The sequence below is a fragment of the Anopheles stephensi genome, chromosome 3, assembly GCF_013141755.1.
Source record: "Anopheles stephensi strain Indian chromosome 3, UCI_ANSTEP_V1.0, whole genome shotgun sequence".
NCBI classification, from domain to species: domain Eukaryota; kingdom Metazoa; phylum Arthropoda; class Insecta; order Diptera; family Culicidae; genus Anopheles; species Anopheles stephensi.
This window is the reverse complement of record NC_050203.1, coordinates 11,528,579-11,554,213: the sequence shown is the minus strand read 5'-3', so window position 1 is coordinate 11,554,213 and position 25,635 is coordinate 11,528,579. Positions and strand designations below refer to the sequence as shown.

Genomic DNA, 25,635 nt, shown 5'->3' with positions numbered 1-25,635 from the left:
TGTTTGAACCGGTTATAGAAATTCTAAGGAAAATTAGGGAACTCTTAACCTTAACACCCTTTCTATTACAAGCATAGATCATAGAAGTAGCCAATGGATACTTTGAGCTGTAGGGCTTAAGGGAACTGCAGAGGCTTGGCCTAATAGAAGAGATAAGTTTTTATTCTACGGAGCCCAATCCAAACAGAATGGGAACTGAAAGGAAAATATTGGAGGCCTAGGAGACATCAGAAGGATCTAGTCATAGGGCCTTTAAATGGATTTTAGTATTTAGTTTTTATGGAATCAATACGAGCATGACCCCTCAGAATAAACCTTACTTCCTTTGTTGGTTGATCGAGTTCTAAGGTCATGCCTGCCATTTCTGACTCTAGATTTATTGATAATACGTAGTTGGATATTCAGTCCTCACGACGGCAATACGGCTGCGGATAAGATTTGAGCCCAGGCACCACGTCAAAATCGGCGCCACTGTCACCTCTCCTACCGAGCTGTATCAGATTTATTCTTAATTCTATTAATTTTCTTATTTAATCGTCTTGGTTAACTACTAAAAAGGAAGCAAATCTACTTGATATATAAAGGGCTCTAAGCCTGTTGGAATAGGTTTCTTTTTCCTAACGAATGAGGTATCTATTCAATGTTCAGAGGACCTCTCGCTAAATTCTTTACGCAAGTGTACTCCAGAAAATCATCTCTCTCACGTGAACGTTTACTTCTTCCATTCCTACTTACTTGGTTAATGTTTCCAGCGAGCTGGTGTAGATCGTACCACCGACATCGATGTGCACCGGTGCCGTGTATTTGGACGCTGCCGCCACGCACGGTATGCCGGTGATCTGCTTGTGGTTCGAGTGATGGTACCCGCTGCCAACGCCGGTCACGGCCGGCGACCCGGCCGGTATCGGTGGGGTGGGTGTGGGCGACGACGAGTTCGAAATGGTGGGCGATGTGGTGGGCGAGGTGCTGATTTTGATCTGCGTCGCTGTGAACAGGCGCGTCGCGGACAGATCGCGCGGCTCGAGCGGCTTCACGTCCCGGTCCGCGGCACGATCACGTTCCCGGTCGCGGTCACGATCACGGTCCCGCTCCATATCGCTGTTACATTTCCTTCTGCGAACGAAAGCACGAAAGCACCGAACGCTTAATGTAAATGTCCTCAAGTGTCAACTGATCGTAGGGCGAGGTTGTGTTTTTTTTTCTTCTTCTTGGGATGGAAACTCAAAGAGTGAGAAAGACCGTGTGGCGTGGTCCAATTGAGTTCCAGCCGGAGGGCAATGCAACCCAAATGGTGGTGTGGTACCATGTTCTGTTGTCAAGTTATCAAAAAATATAATTAATACTTCTCATAGCCCCCCCTCCCCATTTCCCTCTCTTCATTCGCTTCCCCCTTCTCCACCCTGTTCTTCCTGCCAGTTGGGCACCCCTTTTTGGACCTCACATTTGGAGCTCGTTTTTGGAGCCCGAACCGTTTTACGCTCGAAGGCATCCCGGCCCGGGCCGACCAGCTGTGGTCAGCTGGTGTGGGTTAAACGCTGGGGTGTCGTCGTCGTTTACAAATCCGTGACTGTTTTTCGGTACATTAAATCATGCCCGCACTTCTTTGGGCGAAATAATTTTATAAATATATTGCATTACCCTCACCCTTACCCTTGCACCACCACCTACCCTTAAACCCCGCGCGTCTGTGTACGTTCGTTCGATTTGCCTAAAGGCACCGGGCAGGGAGTTGGCGTTCATGCGTTCATTTGACAGCGAGTGTGGGAGATGGAAGAGAGTGGAATTTTTGTTGGCAAAGTTGGCAACAGCAAAAAAAAAAACTCCCCAAAGCGGTACGCAATATCACGGATTGAATCCGTTGCAAATGTGAAACTGCAAATGTAAGGTGGTACTGGCGGCGATTTAAAAAAACACACACACACACACGAAGTCCAAAGTCCCAAAAGTGAATTTTTCACTCTTTTGGGACCTCGAATCCGCAAAAAAAAACCCGCACACAACCACCATCACCAACAGCTTGACAGGCATGTCCTTGGGGCAGCTCATGAATTCCTCTGTTCGGATGAGGGGTTTTCCCTTTTGCCGGACGATTGAGGTGATGATTGAGCGTGGTGGTACCGTGGTTACCCCGGAGCGATCTAGCAAGAGGTAAATACGGCATAGTAATTTGGGAGTATTGTGGCCAAAAAAAAAAAATGGATTCGAACTTATGTGAAGGAAGGAACGAAAAAACGACAGGCTTGCTGCACCAAAGTGACAAGGGCGTTGCTCATCATCACTGTCCAGCGCTTGTCGATGCAGTCGCGGAAATGTTCGCGTAGGTCGCATTCAGTGTCCCCAGGCAGTTGCGGTGAACCCGTTATTCTTCCGTTTTCCAATATGAAAAGGGAACATATTGAAATCATTGCGATTAATTTGACTCCTCTTAAGTGAGCGAGAACAAAGAACAAGAAATGAAAGGGAGGGACTTTTAGCTCCAAGCTATCAAGACTTCAGTTTTGTGGGTAAAAGCATGAAAAGAGTTTAAAGTTTTCATAAGGTCCTAACTAAATCAATTGCCAACATGATTAGACATTCATTTGATAAGCAACGGCCAAATGCTTGCGCTACACCGGTCAGTATCATCTTTCTTAGTCAAAGTCCATTACTTCACCCAGCCATTACGATACACCTAACGCTCCGCATCTTTAGCTCTGGCAAGACCGAGTTACGGTTGGGAATGCCCTCTGGTCAGCAGGAGTGGTCCAGCAACCATCGTCACCTGTAACACCCAAGCCGAACAACTTCTGGCTCGCTTCACACTGCTGCTGTCGGTATGTCTTGGACGATCTTTCTACCATCTTCACCGGAAAGCAAACGATATACGCTAGCATGCACGAAGTTTGGTTTTAATTTGTTAAAATTACCCCCTTTCAGCTCACCACACTTTCTACTCCCCTCCCGGTCCCCGATCCCTCCGCGTCCGTCCCGGTTTGGAGATAGTTTCCATATGTGGTTTGTTCTTCGGGATGCTCTTCTCAAAATACGATACACTCAGACCCTGAAACCGGAATGAACCTTCCGTCGGACCAAAACTGACCATCAATAGTGCAACAATAACAAAACAACGAAACAATGTTATTCTTTCGTAAGGAAGCGTTCCAGTGTTGTGATAGTACAGGAAGCAGTAAGGAAAAGGGGCATCATTCCAAATAGAATCCTAAAACCGATGAAGCATTAAGAGTGATGTGGGCTTAGATAGAGCTTGATCGAGAAAAAAGGGGGAGGAGAGAATTTATTTTCATTATAATTTTTCACTCCTTGGTACAGTTTTTTTTTGGTATGTGGATGATTTCATGATGAGATGATAGGTTTGAGTAGGGTAAATAGTGAAAGTTGTGCCGTGTTGTAACAGGTTACGGGCAGCTGTGAAAATTCTCATGGTCTGTGCTGGTTGAGCATACAGCATCGGTTTATTCTTGTGCCATGTTGTTATTTGAAGGAATTGATCAAATCATGTTAATGTTGAAGCTCGATATTGATGAAACAGAAATTGAAGCATAACGAAGCAATGGATTTAAATTTAACTAAAAGAACTATCATTCTTCAACTTCACATCAGATCTTTGTCGTGCAGGAAGGAAAAATAAGATGCAATGATCCCTTTTTGAAATAAATTTAATAGTGTTGTGTCATCCAAATGATACAGTGATTGCAAAAGTGATGAACTGGAATATAAAACCCTGCTCTGGGGTGCTCTTCAACCACCAAGCGAATGTCCTGATTGATTGGACTTGACTTAGGTTTCATATCTTCCTAGCTCTTGAGAGTAGCTCTTGGGACGAGTCCGTTGGCCGAGGTTCAAATCCCAGCCAAGAAAGCCTCCCCGTGCACAGGATCGGTAAAATCAAGTCAAGCAAAGCCAGAAACGGCAGGCCAATGACTTTGTCTCCAAATATAAAAGAGTTACCCAAGTAGCTGAAGTTGAAACAAAGCTCAAAACATCCATACATGGAACAGGCATGACACGCAGGATATACTTTAAAGGTGATCTCCTTGAGTAGTACGATCTCTAGCGCTATTCTCTACTGTGCAAAGCATCAAACTTGCCTCATACTTTCGGTCTGTGAATCAAGGAAATGAATTTTCCAACGATCTACCATCGATCTGATTTTGTGTACAACCGATAGAAAGCTCATACGGTCCTGTGATTTATGGTTTGATCTAATAGTATAATAATTTCAATATGTTACGATCAAACTTTCTACCCGTCGAAACAAACCACTCGCCACTGCTACTCGCAGCAAATCGTTGATGAGATCGTATTTAACATCACGACATTAATACATTCCCAACTCCAAAAGCTGCATTCAAGTTTCTCAATCCCCCCTCCCCAAAAACCTAACCTCACCCAAAACAAACAGAGCATAAGCAGTACGTGTGCTTCTCCAGAACCCTGCATGTTGCCTGCACCCTTCCCTGGCACTTGTTTTCCATTTTATTGAAAACTTACCCGCCTACCCTCGGCCACCATCCGGCCACTGCTCTAATGCCGTATTTCATCATTTCATAATTTAAATAGTTTTCGCTCCGAATCCCGCGCCGGCTCATCCTGTACGGTCGCCTCGGTATCGCCAGGCCCGATTTCATTCCCGTTAAACATTCCCACCTTTCCACTCCCGGCACACCGCCCCGCTACTGGGGGGGGGGGGGGGGGGACTAGCTCGGGAAAATTAGTATGTACATCCGAAAAATAGAAATTTTAGCCCGAAAATCGAAATCCTCGCTAGTGCACAACAACAGCAGCAGCAGGAGAAATAAAAAAAAAACTCCCGAACGGAAGGAAAAACTGTGCGATGCGGCCCAAAACATGGCTGCCAAAAGGTGCAACTACGAAGGGGTGGATGGGTACCCGAAATAGGGTGCCGGGCGGACGGTGTGTACATTTAAATGGATATTTTCGATACGGTGGCCACGGCTTTTTCTAGTGTGGTGCCGTGGCGTTCCTTTCCGGTTGTGGATGGAGAGCAGTGGAGGCAGTGGTAATGGGAACGACCCTACCACCGACGGAAATTCACATTTGATTTTACGATGTTTACTGCGGAGGTGGAAGTGAGAGGAGGGATGGAGGGGAGGGGGGGGGGTCCTCCGCCCACCACCCATAGATTGCATACCACCGGCTCCCGGTTTCAAAGACCCGGCCGTTCGGTCCAAAACTGTCCGCCTGCGCTATGTGACTTTGCATAAACTATTCCAAGCGATCTGCTGGTTCCCCTGTGTGTATGCGCGAATGTGCACATGTGTGTGTGTGTGCGAGTGCATCCCACAGCCATAGACCCGCTCATGCACACCAATAAATAGTGCATGATAAATTTGTACATTTTAGATTATTTATTCAAAATATATTACCTCCGGGGGCGGAATCGAATGGTGAATTATGGCTGAAAAATATTTTCCTACGCTCGATGTGTGCAGCCGGATTTTCCGTTGTTCGACTCACCCGATTCCCCCGCTCCACCTTCACCTCGGTGGGCCAGGAGATTTTCAGGAGATTTTCGCGGCAAACCCCTCGTCCCCCTTCCTCTGTTTGTTCCTTCCACTTCACCCTCCCCAACAACAGGAGGCTCCCGCTTTTCCGTTCGCGCGGCAGGTAAAAGTTAGGAAAATACTTCAACAAACCCGCAATGTACTGCGGCCCCGTAAACGTTTCTTACCCCGGCGCGCTGTAACGCGTGCTTTTTCGGGTGATGGTATTTCGGCCGCGGACCCCACCGTTTTGAGCATCTCGATTGAATTTTCCCACCGTGCCCGTCCATAACCCGCAATACGTGTCCATCGTGTGGAATAATAAATCCTAGCGCAAAATCGCTTGCACGCGTGACCCGTTCACCGTGAGCGGTTCGTGGTTGGGTTAATTTTTAACGTGTAAGTTAATTTATTTTGTATTCGCAAATGTGCGCGCCGAGCAGCGAGATGGTTGCAGCGAAGTGTAAACAATTCATTTCCCTTCGCTGGGTGATGGTGTTTCGTTTCGTTGGTTTTTTTGCTTATGTTGCCGTGCTATCGATGGTTGGTGTTGTTTGTGTGTGTGTGTATGTACATTTTTTGGAGGTATGCATCGAATGTTCGTGTCAGGTGCGTATAACTATCATGCACGAGTTGTTTGCAAAAGTGGATAGTTTTGTGCGTGTGAATTATATTTGAAATGTATGAGGGTTGTAAAACAGTGGAGGTTGCAAGTACATGTAGCATAAATTTCAGCTTGTTGTTATTTAATATCCTTACCTTAATATTCCTTCTTGTTGATGTAACGAATTAAAACAGCTATTTTATCGTATTTTTTTAAGATTTTCTGATGTTCTTAATTATTCGCTTAGCAAAGCCTGTGAAGCATCGCCCCGTGTTGAAATTATGACCATTTTCCTAGATGAGCTCTGCGATTTGTACGATGATCTCAAATCTTCGTTTAAGGACTCGCAAGGCTCCGGTTGAGGTTGAACATGACATGAAAATGGCACCGGTCATATGGACAAAGGAGGCATTATATGCCTAAACAGAGATATAATAAAAGCGTCCTCCAGAATGTCAGCGATTGAATTGATCGGTATCGTTGACTAGTTCAGCAAGCCAACGCCGTTAAGGTAAAGCAAAGTCAGCCCGGTTTGTATGATTTTGCTCGGCATTATAGCAAAACTACCCCTTCGTTATTTAAGTTTGTGCTTTTTACTCTATAGGAGATGGTGCCAGTTACTGTGAAATTGTCAGCGAGTCAGTTAACTTATTTTCATAAACCTTTCAAAACGCCTACCTTTTATTAGATTGATAACCATGTTTGAACAAAAAAAAAAGCAATGGGAAATTCTGACCTTCATCGGTAAATCTATCGTAAATAATGCAAAAACTATACATTCTTGTACATAAACGTATTTCGAATGACAAGGGTTTAGTAAGTCATTCTATATAATTTTTTAAATCAAGTAAAAACTTTAGAAAAGTATAAAAACTCAAAAATCGAAGTAAAATCAAACAAAGAAATATTTCGGTAAAAGAACGTGACATTGAACATGAATGAAACTTCATGACATATCAAAGCAAAAATAAAACCGGATAATAAAACAGAGATAAGAAAGAAATTGAAAACCAAATTGAAAAAAATTTAGCTAAAGATCTTTATTAACAGATTTATATTTTAATGCTGGTTTTTGGTATGTTTTGGAGCAATTCTATTCTTCTTCTTTGGCGCTACAACTTCGAGTGGTCTTGGCTTGCCATTTCTGGTTTTCTCCACCACGCATTCCTTACAGAAATACGCCAACTGAAAGGTACTTTGCAGGTATGCTGTACAACCCCTTATGGGGCAGTATACAATCGGGCAGTATGTCGGTTTGAATGGAAATCGGAGTTGGGGAGCCTTTCTAAACAGAAGCACTTTACCCAACTCATCAAAAAGAGTGACCGTGGTAAAGCAAAACGAAGGAAAACAGCAACAAATCAACATTTACCAGCACCGGTAAAGCCACCGGTCATTAAATAACCGCGACTTTGAAGAAAAAGATCCCGGCAATCGTTTCCCTAACCAGGTAAGGGTTCGTTTTCCCTTTAGAAAAAAAGGGAGAGGGATTTTCCCAAAAGAAGCAAAAAAAAAACAATCACACTCACAATGGAGACCGTGCATGTTTGCGTTCCACTGAGAACCATTGCAAATCGCCATAAAACGGTTGCCGCGAAAATTGAATCATTTGTTGCGAAGGGTTAGTAGGTCGAAAGCCTTTTTCTTCGTACCCGGCTCCCCCCAAAAAAAAAAGGGTTTCACATGTAAGGACATGTGTTTGTACACCCATTTTTCCCTCCTTCGAATTGGGTTCACCAAGGGATGCCCACGGTGTAGGGTGTATTGTTTCACTCTTTCCACTGTGCAAAAAGAAAAACCACCTGCAATGGGACCGCAAACGTCCGCTCAAATCACCGCATTAAAACCCGCGTGTAAATGAACCTTCGTCATGTGCGGGTGGGTTTTTCCGCCCTTTTGTATCATTTGCACGCGGCCGGATAAGGAGAAGAGCGTGACCCAAACGGGATCAAAGCGGGATCACCGTTTAGTCGCTGTGGTTTTCTGTGGAAACCCCATCCCGCAAAATGAAGCTAAATGTCGTTTCTTCAGCATCAGCAGGACCGCGGACCCACCAAACAGCGTGACCAAGTGAGTGAAAAAATTGAAAAGAACACACACACGCACGTGCAGAGGGTGAAAAATAAATATACATGTGGGCCTACCACGAAAAAAGAAAACACCCTCTGTACCACTGTACACGCGGTATCGCAAAAAGCCCCGGAAGGATCGCCCGAAATTGGTCTGTCCTCTAAAATTCCACCGCAGGAAAGAGCAGGCCAATGGGATGGGGAGAGACGTGATGGCGGGGAAGGAGGAGGGGTGGGAGGGGAGGGCGGTACAGCCGGGGGATTCGGGCACAGAAAGCCATTAAAATAAATGTAAAAGCCTACGGCACACAAAAGGACCCAAACTTATTCTCGTGTGCGCGCTCTCGTTCGCTGCGGTTGGAAAAACTTGAGCCTGTACATTATTCGCCCTGCCGTACGCCAACCACCCAAGTTCGTCCTAAAATTGGTACCTCTTTCGATCATCTCTCTCTCTCTCTCTCTCTCTCTTGCTTTCAAGCACTCATGTACACAAGCACACATACAGTGGTGTGCGTGGGGTTTGGAATTAGTTTTGCTGCGGGGTCTTCGTTGGCGCGAAACTTGAAGCAGCATCCAGCAAACGACGCACGGGCAACGAAAACTCTCGCCCGACTGTGTCCGCTGGAAAAGCGTGGCAAAAGCAAACAAATCCATCCATCGTTCAATCGTTCCCGGGTTCCGGGCTCATGCTCGAATGCGCGGCGTGCACCGGCTCCGGCGATGGGAGGCGATATTACAAACGGGGTTTCGGGGAAAAGTGAGCGAGGAAAAACGCAGGGGAGTTTTCCCCATAGCGTTGGGGTTTGGGGGTATCCCCCACTAAAGGATACACTGGAAGCGACCTGTAGCGACGATGTCGATAATTTATCACATCACGTTTGGAGGAGGTATCGGATCGATCGAGGGAGCTTCCTCGGTGAGGTCAGCTGTTAGATGTGGCCGGCATCCGCGGAAACGATTGGAGATGCATCCTTGCAGTTTTCTGTGATGCACCTCATGAGCACTGGTTTATAAGCTTTGTAGCAAAAGTTAACAATAATGGTCGTAGCATGGGGAGGCAAATTTATCATTACTTAGAACAATGGGAATCTGCCGAATAAATTTCGGGAAAAAACTGTTACTAAATCCCACTTTTCAGGTTTAGTAATGGTGTTCAAGCTTTTAATTTAGGGCCGTACAGGATTGACTATCCAGCTACGAGTAAAACCAAGTAAAAAGTGACGAGAAATGGCAAGCCGGGTACTTACAATGTTCTAGCGCCAACTGTCAAATTTATCTTGCACACTACTATTTGCCTGTACTTCAGGCGGTATTTTAAATTAAATAATGTTGTACACCTTTTTGGTGGTAACTTTTATCTTTAAATTGTGATTTAGTTGTGTTTTTAGTATTAAACTAGTTACTGAGCTGGTTCATAGCCGAGTCATAATTTTACCACAAAATGATCTTTACGAATTCTAATGATTTCTATATGAAACTAACATTATTTAGCAATACGGCCAGGCCGTTCCTTACGAATAAAAAAACTAACATTATTTAATATATATTCATCGACAATTTCTGATTGAAAAATAAGACAGAATAAAAATTAACCCAATACTAAATGAATCTTAGCAAGATTCAAAGGTGTAAGCCCTTAGTTCTGATTTTTTTAAATTTGTTTTTTTAATCTTCTTCTCTTTTGGCCTAACGATCTCTTAAGGTCATATGCAAGCCATTTCTGGTTTCCTAGACTTATTGATACCGCATAGGTGAATAATCAGTTCTCACTATGGGAGAACGTCCCAGGTGTGATTTTAACCCCGGTCCTGCCTTAGGTTGACATTAGGACCATATAGGACTAAGTATTAGTTTGTCAGTTTTACTCGATTGAATTTTTTTACAATTTGTAAGTTTAGAACTTAGTTTATATTTACTTTCGTTATTAAGGTCATACCGTATTGTTGAGAAGAAATTGAGTTAGAAGTTCATTTAAAACAATTTTTTTTTATTCATAAAGAACGTATTGCTGGCCGTATTGCTTTTAAAACAAATTTATCTGTCATTGAAATTCAAAGCCTTGTAAACAAGTTTAAACCAATAATATGGATATCATAATGTCACATAAATTCCAAGCGCGTTACTGTTAGTGGAATAAAAATACACAACTTCATGTGATGGCACCAATACTATTATTATTTTTACAAGAATGTCGCGACAATAGAATATCATTTTTCCTTTGCTAAATGACACCGATGCTGCCTACTTGTAGCAGCAAAAAACGCAAAACCCAGCCTAGAATTGCAAACCATTTTGTCCTTCACTACAAAGTTCCAATCAACCGCTATTGCTCGCCAACAAACACCAACAACAACAACAACTGTTTTCTCGCTCCCGTTGTTACTGTGTGTGTGTGTACGTGTGCGTGTTACTTTTTTTCAACTTTTGATTTCCCTCTTCCCAGTGCACCCGGATCATTTGCATCCACTATCCATCATCTTGCATCTTTGCTTGAACGATTGCCCGAAGGCAAGGTCCATTTTCGCCGTCGCCATCCGTGCCCACACCACCCACACCCACACCCACCCCACCCAAGCCGCTTGCAAAACTCACAAAGCTGCAGGAGGCAAATATCTTACCGCGTCGGTACCGTTCACCGGATCGCCCGGACAACTTTGGCCGACGAGTATCCTACGGAGGAACGGTTTCGGAAACACGAGAGCCCAAGCCCAAATGCTTCGCGTGCCGGAGGGCTTTTTTCCTTTCGGACTGTGCTCGAAATGACTCGGTGCTTAGGAGCCGTGTGCGCGCACACACACACACACACACACGTAGACGCTTTTCGCCCGACCCGAGAGCTTGGACGGTTGTTCCCGCGGGCCACGTTCACGTGGCTTTGACTTTCTGTTGTCTCACCGCTTGCCTAGCATTTTGTTGGCCCATCCGCTTTCGCCTGCTTGCGTCTTTCGACAGGCGGGTTTCGATCGCACCCGCATCGCCCTGTTCTATCGGCTCGGAACCGTAAGGCACAGGGACGAACAGGCTGTGTGTTCTTGTACCGATAACCGATTACCAGAAGTCTAGGCCAGTTTTGTTGCACCGTGCGAGATCTCCCGCACGGCACGGGAGCATCTGGAGCATTCTGCCCTGCGTTACGGTTGCCACGGCCCTTTCTTATCCGACCGACGACGCAACGCACATGTAGCCTGTGCGCTCCCGGGCGCTCCAGGGAATAATGGTTCGGCATCAAGACGAATCAATAGCTTCCATTTCTAGCTGCCCTCCCTCCTCACTCACTGAGCCTCGGTCCCGTCGGTGTAAGATCCCAAACCCCCATCAGCTCGGCCCGCAACAACATAATGTAAAACAAGACAATCAGACATTCTATATCTCACTAGCCGGCGGCCACATTTCGGTTCCAGGGCCCGCCGGCAAGATTCGAAAATGTGCTCTCGCTCTCCTTTCGTGTGCAGAACAACCGGACCGGGACCTTTCCCAATCCTTCGGGTGGGGTCGGGTCCTTTTTCTGCACTGCGAACGGTGGACTCGGGCATGAAAATCGTCCCGGTCGAAGTCGAGCCTCCGCCGAGTTTGGTCGTACTGGTCGGTTATGGCTCGCGGACATTTCTGCGTCTACTGGACCCGTGTCTTTACCCGGCACGATGTCTACAGTTGGCCCTGTGGTGGTAGTTGGACTTTAATCGAAAGATGTTCGTAGTGCAGCTGGCTTACATCGCCGTCGGTTTGATGCGATTCGCTATGTCTCATTTTGTGCGCTTGTGAAAATTGATTCATTTCCTAGCTGATACGCGATAAAGTGTAAATTATTATTATAATAAATGCACTATTCTCATCGAAAAGTGATAAGAAAAGTACAAAACGTATCAGTTTTATTCTTACAAAAATATCAAAATGCATAGGATTTTAAAATGTTGGAGTTCAGTCCATTTCCGTTACCTTTAATAAAGATGTTAACGTTTCGTATGCTAATTTTAATTTCCCAAAATTTTAAAAATGTTCTCCTCCCTTTATCAATGCATAAAATGTGAACCATCAAACTTTGGCTGTCATAAAATAATTTAATCATGCCTGCCGTTGGCATGCTGATGCACCAGCAAACACACCCGAACTCCCATCGCAACCCCTTCTGTTCGCGGCTATTTTGATAAACATTTTTCATCAACTTCATCGAGTTTTTCACCCAACTGGTGGCCCGACGTGTCATGTTAACGGTAATATACCCTGACGTTACAGTATTTAATTTCAACCTAATTAGTGTAACGTCAAGTCAAAAACTGAGAACTCATCCAATCCAATAATGGGCAACTTTTTGGGGGCCAGCAGCTTCGGTGGACCAACCGAGACCAACCAACTTTTAACCGAAACCTGTCAAACTTCGACTCAATCAAGCAAAAGAGGCAGGATGAACGTGCCGGGGGGTGAAAATGGATGGAGTGAGAGAGAGAAGGGGAGTTCTCCTGGGTAACATGTTTCCTATACGCCATACACACACACACACACACACTGAATGGCTGTAGTTCTGGAAGGGTGCTGCCAGCTCAGTTTGTGCCCTCGTCTATCCTTGGCAAGCACCAGGGCAGCATGTTGTCCAGTTGTTGTTCGAACATTAACTTTCATTAAGGGTGAATGTCGAATTTTGTGTCTGCAGCTGGTAAAAGGTAAATTCTCCCCCACGGAAGGAATCCTAGTGTTCCGGGGTTTGAATCGTGAAGGCGGGAAGGATCCTACATTTCAGAACACCCGAGCCCTGGACGGTCCAAACCGTGTCCAAAAACACACAACCTTCGTCAGGAAGTCGACAAAGGAGCCGTCCTGCTTGTGCTGTGCGCCATGCGTCCACATGCGTCCGCATGCTAAACGAGTCCGAGTACAAGCGATCCGGAACATTTCCTTGACTTGACTTCTCGGACGGTGTACGTGTTTGGTTCCGATTTCTTCGGAATCAACCCTCGTTTTCGGACGTCCCTATCCGAGGTCCGAGTCCCAGTGGTCGCAACACAATAGTTGAACCACATTCGATCGCTCGCCCGCTTGCTGGTCTTGATCCAGGTCGGTACGGCTTCGGACGTTGCCGGAAGCATGTTCTCATAAAACACCACACGATTGGCTCGGGGAGCAATTGGCAAGAGATCCGGTGCGCGCCGACGCCCGGTGCGGCTTCGATTCGAAATTCCAACGAAATTTCCCAAACGCCGCCGGGTTCGGTCGGCGTGTCATGTACCGTCAGTGGGGGCCGGTGCTCACGGACCGTCGTCCACGTTCGCCGTCGCAGAGGGGGTTTGAAATTATCGACGTGAGGGTGGGCATACCGCCACTGCAACATTACCCTGGCCAACGTCCCCCGTTTCGTCCCTCCTGCTCCGTGCCAGCCAGGCAAGGCAAATCCTTGGCAAAAACGGCTTACAAGACACGGGCCAGCGTACGAGCTTGACGCATTTCGCCCGTAGGTAAATGTAGGGCCCGGGCTTTCGTGCTAGGCCCAGTGTATATGGTTGGGTCCGCTTTTTTTGTTGCTCGTACTGTGCGCTTCGGTTCGGCAACCATCTCCCAAGATGGCGGAGCGTAAAGAGAAAATGATTGTGATCCTGCCCTCCGGGGAAGGGTGCGGTGGTGGTGATAGTGATGGCGGTGTGGGATGGTTGAGGATGGATTTACAGCATTTTTTGTCGACCGTTCTCATATTAAACATTTTTAATCGTTTCGATACATACGCACTATTCCCACACAGATACAGAAGGGGCCTTCCAAATGACAGGCGGCGCACACACTGGTGTAATATTGGTAAACGGAGCATAAGCATTGAGAAAACGCAATAAATGCAAACCACATTCCAATCCGTTCGCTTAACCACACCGTCAAACATAATTGACAGACGAAAAAAAATGGGGTCCAATAGGGTCATGTCAAACGCGTCATGTCGCCGCCACTACGGTGTGGACCACCGGCTTCCAACGTCTTCCGTCGGTCCGTGGGTGGGCGTCGACCGAATTATCGAACGTGCGAAGACCTGGACACGTTTTGTGTCGAGTGTGTCTCGCCGATCGTCGTCGACGCGACTACGCGTTAAAGTGAAAGAAGCATGAAACACACAAGGGAAAACTCGCGGTTGCGATCGAGCTCGTATTTCAAAGCCAAGCCGTTGCCCCGATTGGCAACGCGCGTGATCCATCCGCGGTGGCGATTTGGTGGCGAGTTGCCGGGGTTCCACTGGCCTCGGAGCGGAAAAGATATAAATTGTCTGGGAAAAAATGAGATTTTTCTACACCGACTCTTCTGGCGCGCGTGTGTGTGTGTGTGTGGATCGTGTCCCCGGAGGAGAGTTTTGCAGCATGAAAACATGATAACGAGTTATGCTTTACACGACCGTTAATTGAAATAAACCTTCGCAAAACTGTCAATGCGGAAGGGCAGATTTGGGCGGTGCGGTTGGAGAACCGCGGCAACACTTTATGCAATCGATTGGGGAGGTGCGAATGTGTGGCTGTTTGCGTCTTGTGTTTGGGGGACGGTCTGAAGTTGGTTGTTGGGAGGCATGAAGATGCGTGAAGAAGTTTAAGAACTATTTGCAGCATTGGTGTCAGAAATAATAAATTAAATTGGATGGCGATTAATCATAAGTGCAAGTCATGAGCTAAGCTTCCAATTTCATGTTGATTGACTCTTAGATTTTCAATAGCTTCGTTGGCTGTACTATCTGTCGTATAGAGACGTTTAAACTCCCTTTGGTTGGTGCCTCATGACATGCTAAATGGGTATGGTACGACTCCACAACAAGGTCTGCTTTGAACTTAAAACCACGACCAGAACCTCACACTGGCAGTTCAATTGTGACTTTAAATATCTCATACAATTTGAGGATATTTAATTGTTTTAGATAAATTAGACTGATTGGGCGGCCCAATGGCAGAGTCGACAACGACCGGTCTTCATACGGCAGAACCGAGATTCAAATCCCATCCGGATTGTTCCACCGTAGTGAGGACTGACTATACAACAGCGTGGTATTATTAAGCCTAATAAGCCATAAAAAGCAGGGATGATCTAAAAGAGCTCGTTAGGCCAAGAAAAAGAAACCGAAGAAGAAGAAGATAAATTATTTATTTAAAGTGTGGAGAAGATAAATTAGACTGCAAATAATTTAATTCTTTTACAAATTTTATTCTTTATCTATTTAATGTTTTCACTGGAATTTTCATTTAATTGTCTCCCTTTTTTCTTCTTTGCAATGAAATTCTTTTATTTTTTTTTTACTTTAGTTGGTTTGGATATTGAAGTTGAAGAGTTTAGTTTCTATCAAAAAATTAAACTTTACTAATTCAAATAAGATGCTTACCGAAAAACATTTATAATGCGTGTATCTAAGTTGTTCGATTTATTCTGCTTGTTTTTTTGTCTTTGGGCATTTGTTTTATTTGATGTAACATTTCCTATTGTTTTACGTGCTTTTTATTTAGTTATGACGTTTATTGATTTTATGGGTATTTTGAAAAGTTTAGCAAGATTTCTATTTATTTTTTCATTACCTTTATACTTTTTTATACCTTTAATTACGATCTTTTGTTTACATATTCTTGTGTTTTCTCTACTGAGTTTCAAGTTCAAGTTTTAAGATATAGGAAACAATTTTTAATGAAGATTTTTTCTATTTTCTTTACATTTTTTCTCTCTCAATGTTTCATAGTTTCGGTCTAGTGCAACACTCAAAACCAAAACAGCGAAAAAGAACTCCACATCGCTATTAAAATATGTAAAGTAAATTTGTGCCCGGATCGATTGCAAAGTGATCAACGAAAAACTTGCTCTTTGCCGTTCAGTAAAACCCATCATCATCAACACACACACACACCATCAGCCGCCCGAAGGAATGTGTGCTCCAAGTGAATTAGATTATTTTGCAATATATATATGCACTGCCACCATCACCACCACCAGCAGTAACATCACAACTATTGCCAACCCATTTATCAGCCTTCAGGTGGCATTCGGCGGAAACACTACAAAACACAGATCAAAATCAAAATAGAGAGCGAGAAAAAACCGAGCGATGCGTTTTGTGTTTTAGCCCACTTTAGCCGCCGTGGTGGTTTAAAGCTGGGAAAAAACATCATTCGACACATTTTCACGCGTCAAATGCATCGACAGTGCACTAGCACAAATCACAACAACCACGACGAGGGACGAGTTTTCGCTGCCTGTAACACGAGCTTAAGCTGTGAAGGGTGAGAAAATGGCTTCGCATAAATATCGCTGTAGGTGTGTGTGTGTGTGTGTGCGTGTGTGTGACAAAAAAATGGTAGAAAGGGGCACGAAAAAAAAAGACTTCATATGAAGTGAGCCTTTTTAATAATGTAAATAGAGCAGCAAAATTTAATACCCGGAGTTTTCATGTAAACAACCCGGGTCCGGGATGCACGATGATGATCGTGCTTTCGTCCGCTAAACTCGTCCACTGTGAAGTGTGTGGCTGGCTGGCTGTCTGTGTGTGTGTCGAAAGGAAAGCGAACACCAACCGACAGCACACGTCAAGCGTGCAACAGTCGCAAACCCAGGACGACACGGACGGATATTGCCAGCTACAACGATGAGGATACTGATGATGATCTCGAAATGAGTTCCACCACCCAAAAACGAGAGTGCGCGGGGTGGGTGTGTGTGCCGGGAAAAGCTGGGAAAGTTTACCTTCGCATCGCGAGCCATCGAGCACCGAGCGTCGAGCGTGCACGAGATAAGACACACACACACACACCCATACACAGGACACATGTGTTTGCTGTGTGGAGCAGGAGGAAAAACTCATAACATGCATGATATGATCGTTAAATAAATATTTTAGGAAAAATTCGTATGAATATTAAAAAGTGAAGTGCAAAGTGGAAATTATTTGCCACATGATGGAAAAGCAAGTGTGCTCGTGTGAACCCGCTTTTGCTCCCGCCCAACAACGCGCGCTAGAAGCAGTTAGTTTTTCATTATTTTTTCCCCCATCCCGTGTTTGTGTGTGAGAGTACTATACTTCTTTCCTGTTTCCGTCCCGGTACTTAGCCTTTGGGAAAGTTGGTCCCCGAAACCTTTTTTCCAAGAATTTCCCAAACTGAGATTGAAGAGACTTGAGAATTTCATTGAGATTTCCTGGTAGAATGTGGGAACACGTTACCTGAAAAGAAGGTGGAGAGAGAGAGAGGGGGAGAGAAAGAGGGAGAAAAAGTTGTTAATTTTGTTTACTACAGAAAGAGATGAAACAAAAGTGAAAAAGTGATTAAATTCATAATTAATCGGCTGTGGAAAATTCGAGAAAATTCATTACTGTGACGCGTGCTCAACCCACGACCGTTACTGCAACGTCATCGATTCGGAACTGTGCAACTGCACCGGACATCAGCGAACGCTCCGCTCGGAATGATGACGTCTAAGATGCCGATGACGGCATCCACCTATCCCTACCGACGCTAGCTCATTGTCTCCTGCTTACGGAGACATCGGGTAAGTTCTCATCCCTCAACAACACCTCGCCGGTTGTCTTTATGCTGGCATGAGGGGAGAAAGGCAGGGTGGAACCAGGGTGGAGATGGAGAGAGAATTTTTCCCCACCGGCGAATATTCCAACCCGCCATCCTCTCCCGTGCTCCTGTCCATGGGAATGATTTGAGTGATGGGTTGGGTGGGGAGTGTAATGGCGGCGACGTTGGATGATGATATTACCGCCCAAAGCGTTTTTAATTTTAGTTTCGTTTGGGTCACGACGAGGCTGTCGGTCTGGTTTCTGGCCCGGATCGGCAATGCGGAGGGGGTTCTTTTCGTGCCGAAGACGAACCTTGCACACTTGCCCAGTCACACACTTACACGTGTGGGAGTAAAAGTGATGGATGGTGGGGTGTGTACCGAGACGCGAGGACACACGAAGTGTGAGGGAATGAGTTCTGCCGTTTTCACCCCGGAGCATCATAAGCCCCGGACCCGGGCCAGACCGTCCTCACCAAGAACCGAAACCATTGGACCGTAGTTGCCGGTTGTCGCCCCGGGGGCCAGTTACTTCTCGCTCGTTCGCTTGTTCGCCGTCTTGCGTCTATCTCTCTCTCTCTCTCTGGCGCTTGTTCTCTCGGTCGCTCGAAAGATTTGGCCCGCGGTGGTTAAATCGCGCACAGTGCAAACAAGGTCGTAACCTCCTCGTACCTTCCACCAACAAAACCCTGCAGTGTCCAGTCTCCGAGCGCGCGATCCCAAAACGCCGTCGATTCTTTGGTGGTGGTTGGCCCTGGACCGAACCCGTGAAGGTATGCCGACCTGCTCGGCTCCCTTTGCATCCGAATCCCTTCGGCAATGTTTGAGACGACGGGATCTGACGGGTAACCGTAGTGTACCCGACGGGGTGAGTACGGTCCAACACGGTAAGCGGGCGGTGAGAATCGCCTCGCGGCCCCGGGATCGAAAATGAGACGCGATCGATTCCTTCTTCGTGTGTAGCTTTTTTTTCTCTCTTTTGTTTGTCGTGTTGTGGTTGATGGCGGGTTATATCTGCGTTGGGAGCGTCGCGTTTCGGCACTTCCCAGGTAAAAGATAGAGTTCTCCGAAGGAACTATAACGAGGACCCGTCGGTGTCGGGCGGATTCGATTGGCGGATCTCCGATTGTCCGGAGGGTCACTTCAGTCGCACCGGGCCAAACCGCGCGATCTCTCCCACGAAATGGATGGTATGCGGAACAGGGAGGCCATGGGAGAATGGCCACAATTACCGTACCAGGGAGATGATCAAACATACCAGTGCCGCCCGAAGGATTAAATGGGGTAGGGTAATGAGTGTATTCTAATTTATATCGGAAAAGACACAAAGTAAAGCTAGGTCTGGATCGTCTTGAAGAGCAAACATAGCTATTAAGGCCATGGTGATAATTTTTTAGCTTTCAGGCTTTGTATCAGACGTGATTGAACTTTGAAAAACTTTGAAATGATATATTAGCTTCTGTACAACTCGAGCTTTTTGGGATATTGCTAGAACCATCTACGGTAATAAATATCTATTAGGAGCCACATTTAATCATCCTTAACTCTCAAGCTAGACTACCGCCGCCTAAAGAGCTAAGGTGAGAGCAGGTACGCTTCCAAACAGCTGGCACAGCCATAAACAATTCATTATTCCAATGCCCCTCTTCTCGACCCCAAAAGCCCCATCGTTACGCAAAAAGCTAACCTGTTCGATTGGAAATTTAGTATCCTCCGGTTCCAAGAACTGTCTTCCCATCGCCTGCTTTCCAGCTACTCAACTCGACCGGCTTCTTGTACAGGAAATGCTTTTTCCCATTACGAAGCGTGGCCGGCGGGCAGTTCTAGGCTTAGCTTCTTTATTCAAATCCAAAGCTAGTGCTACCAATAAACCAAAAGTCGTACCCCAGTGCCCTACCGGATCGTTATGCTAAGTGTGAGCGTTCAGACTGGAGGAAGACACCGAGCGTTCTCCGGGACTTCCTCCCTGAGACTGGTGGAATGTGAAGCTTTCCTCCAAGCCCAGTTGCCATTTTCCTACCGAACGACTAGCCGCCAACCTCAAACTCCCCAACTACTATGTATCAAGCCAATTGTATCAAATGGGAATTAAAATTGAAAAATCCACCACAACGACCAGCACCACGTTTCCGTTTCGGTCGGTTGTTTCCCCCTTTTCGGAGGGATTTCGGATACTTTTTTGGAGCAGAGGTCAAAAGGGGGAGGTTGGGAAACGCACCCAGCAGGAAAAGCCCATCCGGTACATTCGAGGCGTTCTCTTGGCGTTTTCGATTCTTCTCCCGGTCAGCGCAAGTCTCGGTGCTCGAATGCTTCAGACGAAAGTTCAAAGTTGCCGTACCGCATCCAGTGTTATTTCAACCGGATGTAGGTATTCTTGTGTTCTGTCTCTCTCTCTCTCTCTCTCTCTCTCTCTCTCTCTTGCTCTCATGGCAATCCCCAGAGGACAGGAGTCCTTATCAGTCATAGTACACTCACGGTACACAGGCTGGTGGTAAATAAAGCCATGCCATGGGACATGTGGAAGCGAGGAAGTTATTTCTTTCCACACTCCGCTCTCGATTTCAGGCTTTTTTCCGCAGGTGGTGGTGCTTGTTCCTTCCCCTGGCGGAGAGAAGTCAGTATGAATTGTCCCCGAGGGTACACGACTGACTCCGTACCGTACCGACGGTGCTCGGTTGGAACCAGAGTACTGAACCTAGCAAGAAGCGATCGCTTCAGGCGAACAGGATCTGTGGCGAATCTAGCCAGCCTTGAGCCTTCGAACCAGCTCTCTAGCAGCAGAGGGGAAGGGACGCACCAAGACACGGAGTCGCTGGGTGGTTTGGGGGCGAAACAGAGAATCGCTTAGAAATTGTTTAATGTAAAATTCCCCCGAGCCATTTCGGAAAACAGTGCAGAACGAACGAACGACCGAGCACGAGAAAGTTGGAAAGAGACCGACCAACAAAAAAGAGCCCTCGGTGCCCTGGTACGAAATGAGTTTGCCTCCGAGGGTACATTGGGTTCTCGGTGGGTACACTCGCCCCCTCCCCCTCCCAGAATGGGCACAAATATCCTCCCACATCCTGCCCAACCGCCCCCCCCAATGCCACCGAAAAAAACGCCTCTTCACTTCATCCGGTGGAGAAAACAGAGCCCCAAGCAGAAGCGGACAGATCCGAAGCCGATCGAAGGACCTCGGTGTAAGGGGATGGTGGTGGTGGGTTGGCGGAGTATGGATGGATGAAAAATAAAACAAAAAAGAATGGAGAACCGGACCCGAGCGATGGCCCGGAGCTAGTGTAGCCCCGGTTTGCCGAATGCGAAAACAGACACAGAACTGTTCCCGGCTGCCCGGTTCTGGCCCCGGGGAGCTTCGATCCGAACCGGAGCAGTCGTCCACGTCGTCGTCGTCCGCCGCCGCCGTCAACAGTCTCTTCCACGGGCAAGGGCAAGATTATATCATTGTTTGAACGGAGCTAAGCGGGCGAAATACACCGGAGCTTAGGGAGTTTGCTTCTTTTTTTTATCTTGCCTTCTCTTCGCTACATGCTTATCCTGGGTCGGATTGTGCTTGTGTTGCTGCTGCCGCTGCTTGCAGTGCCCTCCGGCAACAGAGATATAAATTAATCGGTAAACCATCCTTAGGAGCAAGACGCCATTTTTAACCTGTACTTCATCCTTTGCAGCCAGCGGGTATTGCTACGCTCTGTGTGTGCAAAAGTGTATGTTGTTTTCGGGTTTGCGTTCCACACGGTACACGCTCCGGCTGTTAGGTTCTTGTAAACCCCCTTTCGGGTTACGGGTTTTGTGTCCCGGTGGCATTTTATGGGGTGTTTGTGAAATGTAATGTGCATCCAAGGTGAGAACGTGCGCCGCACCGTGACACCCAGCCAAGGTGGGAGAGCAAGAGAGTGATAATTTATGGTGTGTGTGTGTGTGTGGGGACCAGCCAGAGTGTCGGTTGCACGGATGCAGGAAGATGTTAGTGATTTAAATAACCTTATAATTAGTGATAAACAAGGTGAAGCGAATGTGGGAAAATTTGGGAAAATAGTCCAAGACAAGGCACAAATGCTGCAAAATAGCCAAACAATAGTATGAAAAGGGATAAACTAAGTGAATAATGCTTTGAGAAACAAGATAAAATGTAAGACAAGTAGAATGAAGAGTCTAATGAGATCTGCCAGTAACCAGTATTTATCAAAAGTAAATAAATAAAATATATACAATCTTTAAAAATTATTTTTAAACCTTTTGGAAAACGACAGGAAAAGTTATAAGAAATACTGATCAATAATTTCGAGGAATATTAAAATTAATTAATTTTTATAAAAACCGCTTTAATCTTTAAATGAAAAAAATATGTTAAATAAATATAAATCATCCAGCAAATAATACCAAAATACGAGCAAAACTTTCCAAAATTTAGTAAATGACTAAATGTGGTAAATTGACCAGGTGTTTTATGTATTTTGTTAAATTGTCCGCTTATATTATATACAAAAAAATATTACTTTAAAAAAAATTGTTTGTTGTCTCAATTTAATGGACATGAAGCAAAATTTCGTAGTGTTATTTTTTATGAATTTACCTTTCCCCGTTTCTATTTTATGTACCTTCTGAAAACGTTATTTCACTTTTATTTGCAAATAGCGTCAGTGGCCCTGCAAGGCTCGGTCCGCGCAAATGCCCAGCAGCAAGGCATCAAAGTTCAAATCTGCTATTTGCTGCGCTTGTTTTTTCTAGCCACCCACCTGAGGGTGCCTCATCAGAACCCTATCAAAGCTTTTCCCGACCGTTACTCCCCCTCCCCTCCAGCCCGTGCCGACCTAAGAGAGAGGGAGAGAGAGAGAGAGTGGTGCGGGAGGTATATGAAAATGTTTCATCGTTTGTTCTCTTTTGCTCTTTCATTCGCCTCTCTCTCTCTTCTGTGGGGAACACATCGCGCATTTCGGGCATACTAGCATCACCGCGGGCTACTTCGAGACCGGAGTGCTTTCGGGGTACTCGGTCAGGAACAACGAAAAAAAAAAAAGAGATGGAAGGTAATGTGGCTTGGCTCAAAAATCCCTCCCGGCGATGGGTGGAAAATGGGACTGAAAAGCCGGGCCCGGCTGGGAAAGCTAAGGTGAGTTACCGGTGGTTATTGGTCGATGGCTAGCGGTTGTGTAGCATTTGATGTACGCGCGTTCACAAATCCTCTCCTCCTCAGAGAGGGTGAGAGCGGGCGAAGGAGCGAGGGTAAAGGTAAAACAGGAAGACAGGCCAGTCAGAAAAAAAGGATATCACTTGCTTCTGGGAAAGGAGGTGGGTGCCGGATCGCTGAAACCCGCGAGGCTCAGATTGAATAGGAAACGATCGAGAAGAGTATTGGTATTGAGAGTGTCCTTTTACGGTGTGGAGAGGAAGTCACGGGCGAGGCAAAAATGTTAAATCATCCTGAAGCTATTTTTCATGAACTTCAATATATTTATAAACTTGCCCGGCTTCCCTGCCCACTCGGTTGTCTCCCTGGCTGACTGCCTGGCTGATACGGTTCCTTTCTATCGTGCCATCACTCCGGATACCCGATAGAGCCCGTGGGCTATGGTGTCCGCAGCGTCCCGGGAGTTGCTAGTGTATGTGAACATGTTTTGAGCGTTGCCATCCTCGCTCTATCTCTCGCTCTTTCGTTCATTATTTTACTCTCGTTCCCGCCAACGGTCCCCATTGCAACCGGCATTGGGCCCGGAGGGCACCTTGCTGGCTCTATCTTGCCCCGCGTTTCCAACCGCGCTTGGTACCGGTTTCGGATGCCCCTCGAGACGCACCTTCGGTTTTGCTCGCTCGCAAATATTCCCTGCGGGGTCGTTCGGGACCGGCATTCACTCATTTCGAATGAGCAACAGCAACAGTCGGTGACACAATAAGCGCGTTTGGTGTGATCGAGCAGTAATAAATATTTACTGAATCGTCCTCAATGCAGGATGAAAATGGTGACATATGTTGCGTAATAAATTAGAATAATTTGGTTTAAGAGTCAGTGGTATAAATATCCCAGTATCGTTATGTCACTACTCTAAATCGATAAGCATTTTATTATTTCACAGGTCTAATGATGGATTCACAGGAAAATACTTCTCAAATCACTTTGACGATTATCAACGGTCAAGTCAGCTTAAGAAAGGTGCGATTTCCTGAATCGTTGTCTCGAAAATTAGCAAATGAACCCTAATGAAGTCCTTGTCAACATCACTGAACGCTTCAATAAAGATTGAGTTCAATTATAGATCTACAGTTCTTGACAGTTGTACAAATATTTTTATTCAAAAATATCGTACTTTATTTTGTCATAACTACTCGTACGAGCTCGAAAGAGTACATTGGTGAAGCAGTATTTATTTGCAAAATACCATATCCTCTTAATTTGAATTCATCATTCACACGTCCACACATCGGCGACACCCTATGCTGTTCAGTTGGTACTCCTCGCTTTTCCTCGAGCGGATGAAAACTTTCTGACAAATTTTCCGAAGCACAACGAACGCAAACACTAACCTCTGGCACGGCAAAGATACATACGAGTCGGAACGGCGACTCGGTACATATGCTCCGACGAGTGACTTCTGAACGTTGGCCCGTTACCGGTTGCGAAGCGGAACGGGTCAAATCATAAGCGACCGTTTGGACCTACGATTTCGAGTGATTTCATACCAAACCACCCCCCCCCCACCACCTCGTTCCCAGGAGTTCCTGCCTATCCCACTTCCTAATGCAAACCTCATAACAGTGGCATGCAAAACATTCGCACCGAGTGAGTGCCTTGCGCGGGGCGACAAGTGCGCTGCAAACACAAACACACACATACACGAGAAGCTACACGGCGTCGTAGCGAAACTGCCAACGAAGCTCCCGGAGGGCATTTTGGGGCGAGTAGATTCAACTGCACACACCACTGGATGCGTGTGTGTGTGTGTGTGTGCTTGTGCCCTTACCTCCAAGCGGCACAAAAACATGGCACCACGTTTTGTCCCGGCCCGGGCACGTTGTCACACCGGCCTTTGTGAAGGTTCAACCCGGAAAGTGATGAGACGGGAGTGTGGAGGAGGGTGGGAGGAAGGGAGGGGGGGGGGAGGTGGGTAAAAACCTTCTAACCATAAAATAATAATATATGAAATGAAAAGAGATGCAATTAAACTGGTCCCAATGCTGCCGCCGGCGGCCCAGTGCCAGTGCGTGCCCGGCGGCCAATAAAATGTGAATATACGCCATACATTATCAGGTTCTGGCATCGACGTGGATTTATATTTACGTATAATTTACCTCCCGGTGTATACCGCACCGCAGTTCACTGTCCACATCCTGCCGCTCCTCTTATCCCCCTCCAGTACCTCATCAGCCTCTTCAAAAACACTACTATCACAACTGAATGCTTTTTCCCGCCAGAATCGCCGAGAGAGCATGAGCGAGCGAGCGAGCGAGCGAGATCCGGAACGTTGTGTGTCTGCCATCATGATTGCTGCTCCTCAGAGAAAACTTGCGGACCTCGATAGCTCTTAGCACTCGTCAAACGTTCGTCATCAGACACAAACGCATCACAACAGTGCCGGCCAGGACGAAAGCGATGGAAAAGACCAGAGCAAAAAAAAAAAACGGTGTCACACCTGCGGCACAGCCCCCAATTGTATCGCTTTTCGCCGGTTTCGGTGGTCGATTAAGATCAAAATGGGCAAAAATGACACTGCTGATCACACACGGTGACAGTGATTCGGACCGGGTCGACGTCAAATAATAACGCTGCTGTGCCCTAAGGTGGCACCGAGCAAGGAGAGAAGAGAGAGAGAAAGGGGTGGTTGCCAATATCGGGGTTGACCAGGCCAACGTGTCGTATACCCCGTGCCGTGTTTGCCGATGGGTATCGTTGTTAATCAATAATACTTCAATCAATTGACAGATACATACGGAGGCCTCGAAGCACCGCGAGGGTTCGGTACCGCCG

The 25,635-nt window shown here is 46.3% G+C and overlaps 1 protein-coding gene across 2 annotated transcripts in view; it reads right to left on the bottom strand.

Annotated features, from left to right (window-relative positions):
* The window catches only part of LOC118514183 (BTB/POZ domain-containing protein kctd15), a 40,259-nt gene that overhangs the window by 1,553 nt on the left and 13,071 nt on the right, over nt 1-25,635 (bottom strand). Inside the window, exons 1-2 of one of the 2 annotated variants that reach the window (XM_036060867.1) lie at nt 4,492-4,570; nt 736-1,113 (exon numbers count right to left, since the gene is read on the bottom strand). In XM_036060867.1, the coding sequence (XP_035916760.1) occupies nt 736-1,113; nt 4,492-4,544 (431 nt within the window). In that variant the 5' untranslated portion in view covers nt 4,545-4,570. Of the gene's footprint in view, nt 1-735; nt 1,114-4,491; nt 4,571-25,635 lie in introns of those variants that run through there. The other variant, XM_036060868.1, reaches the window with a different exon arrangement.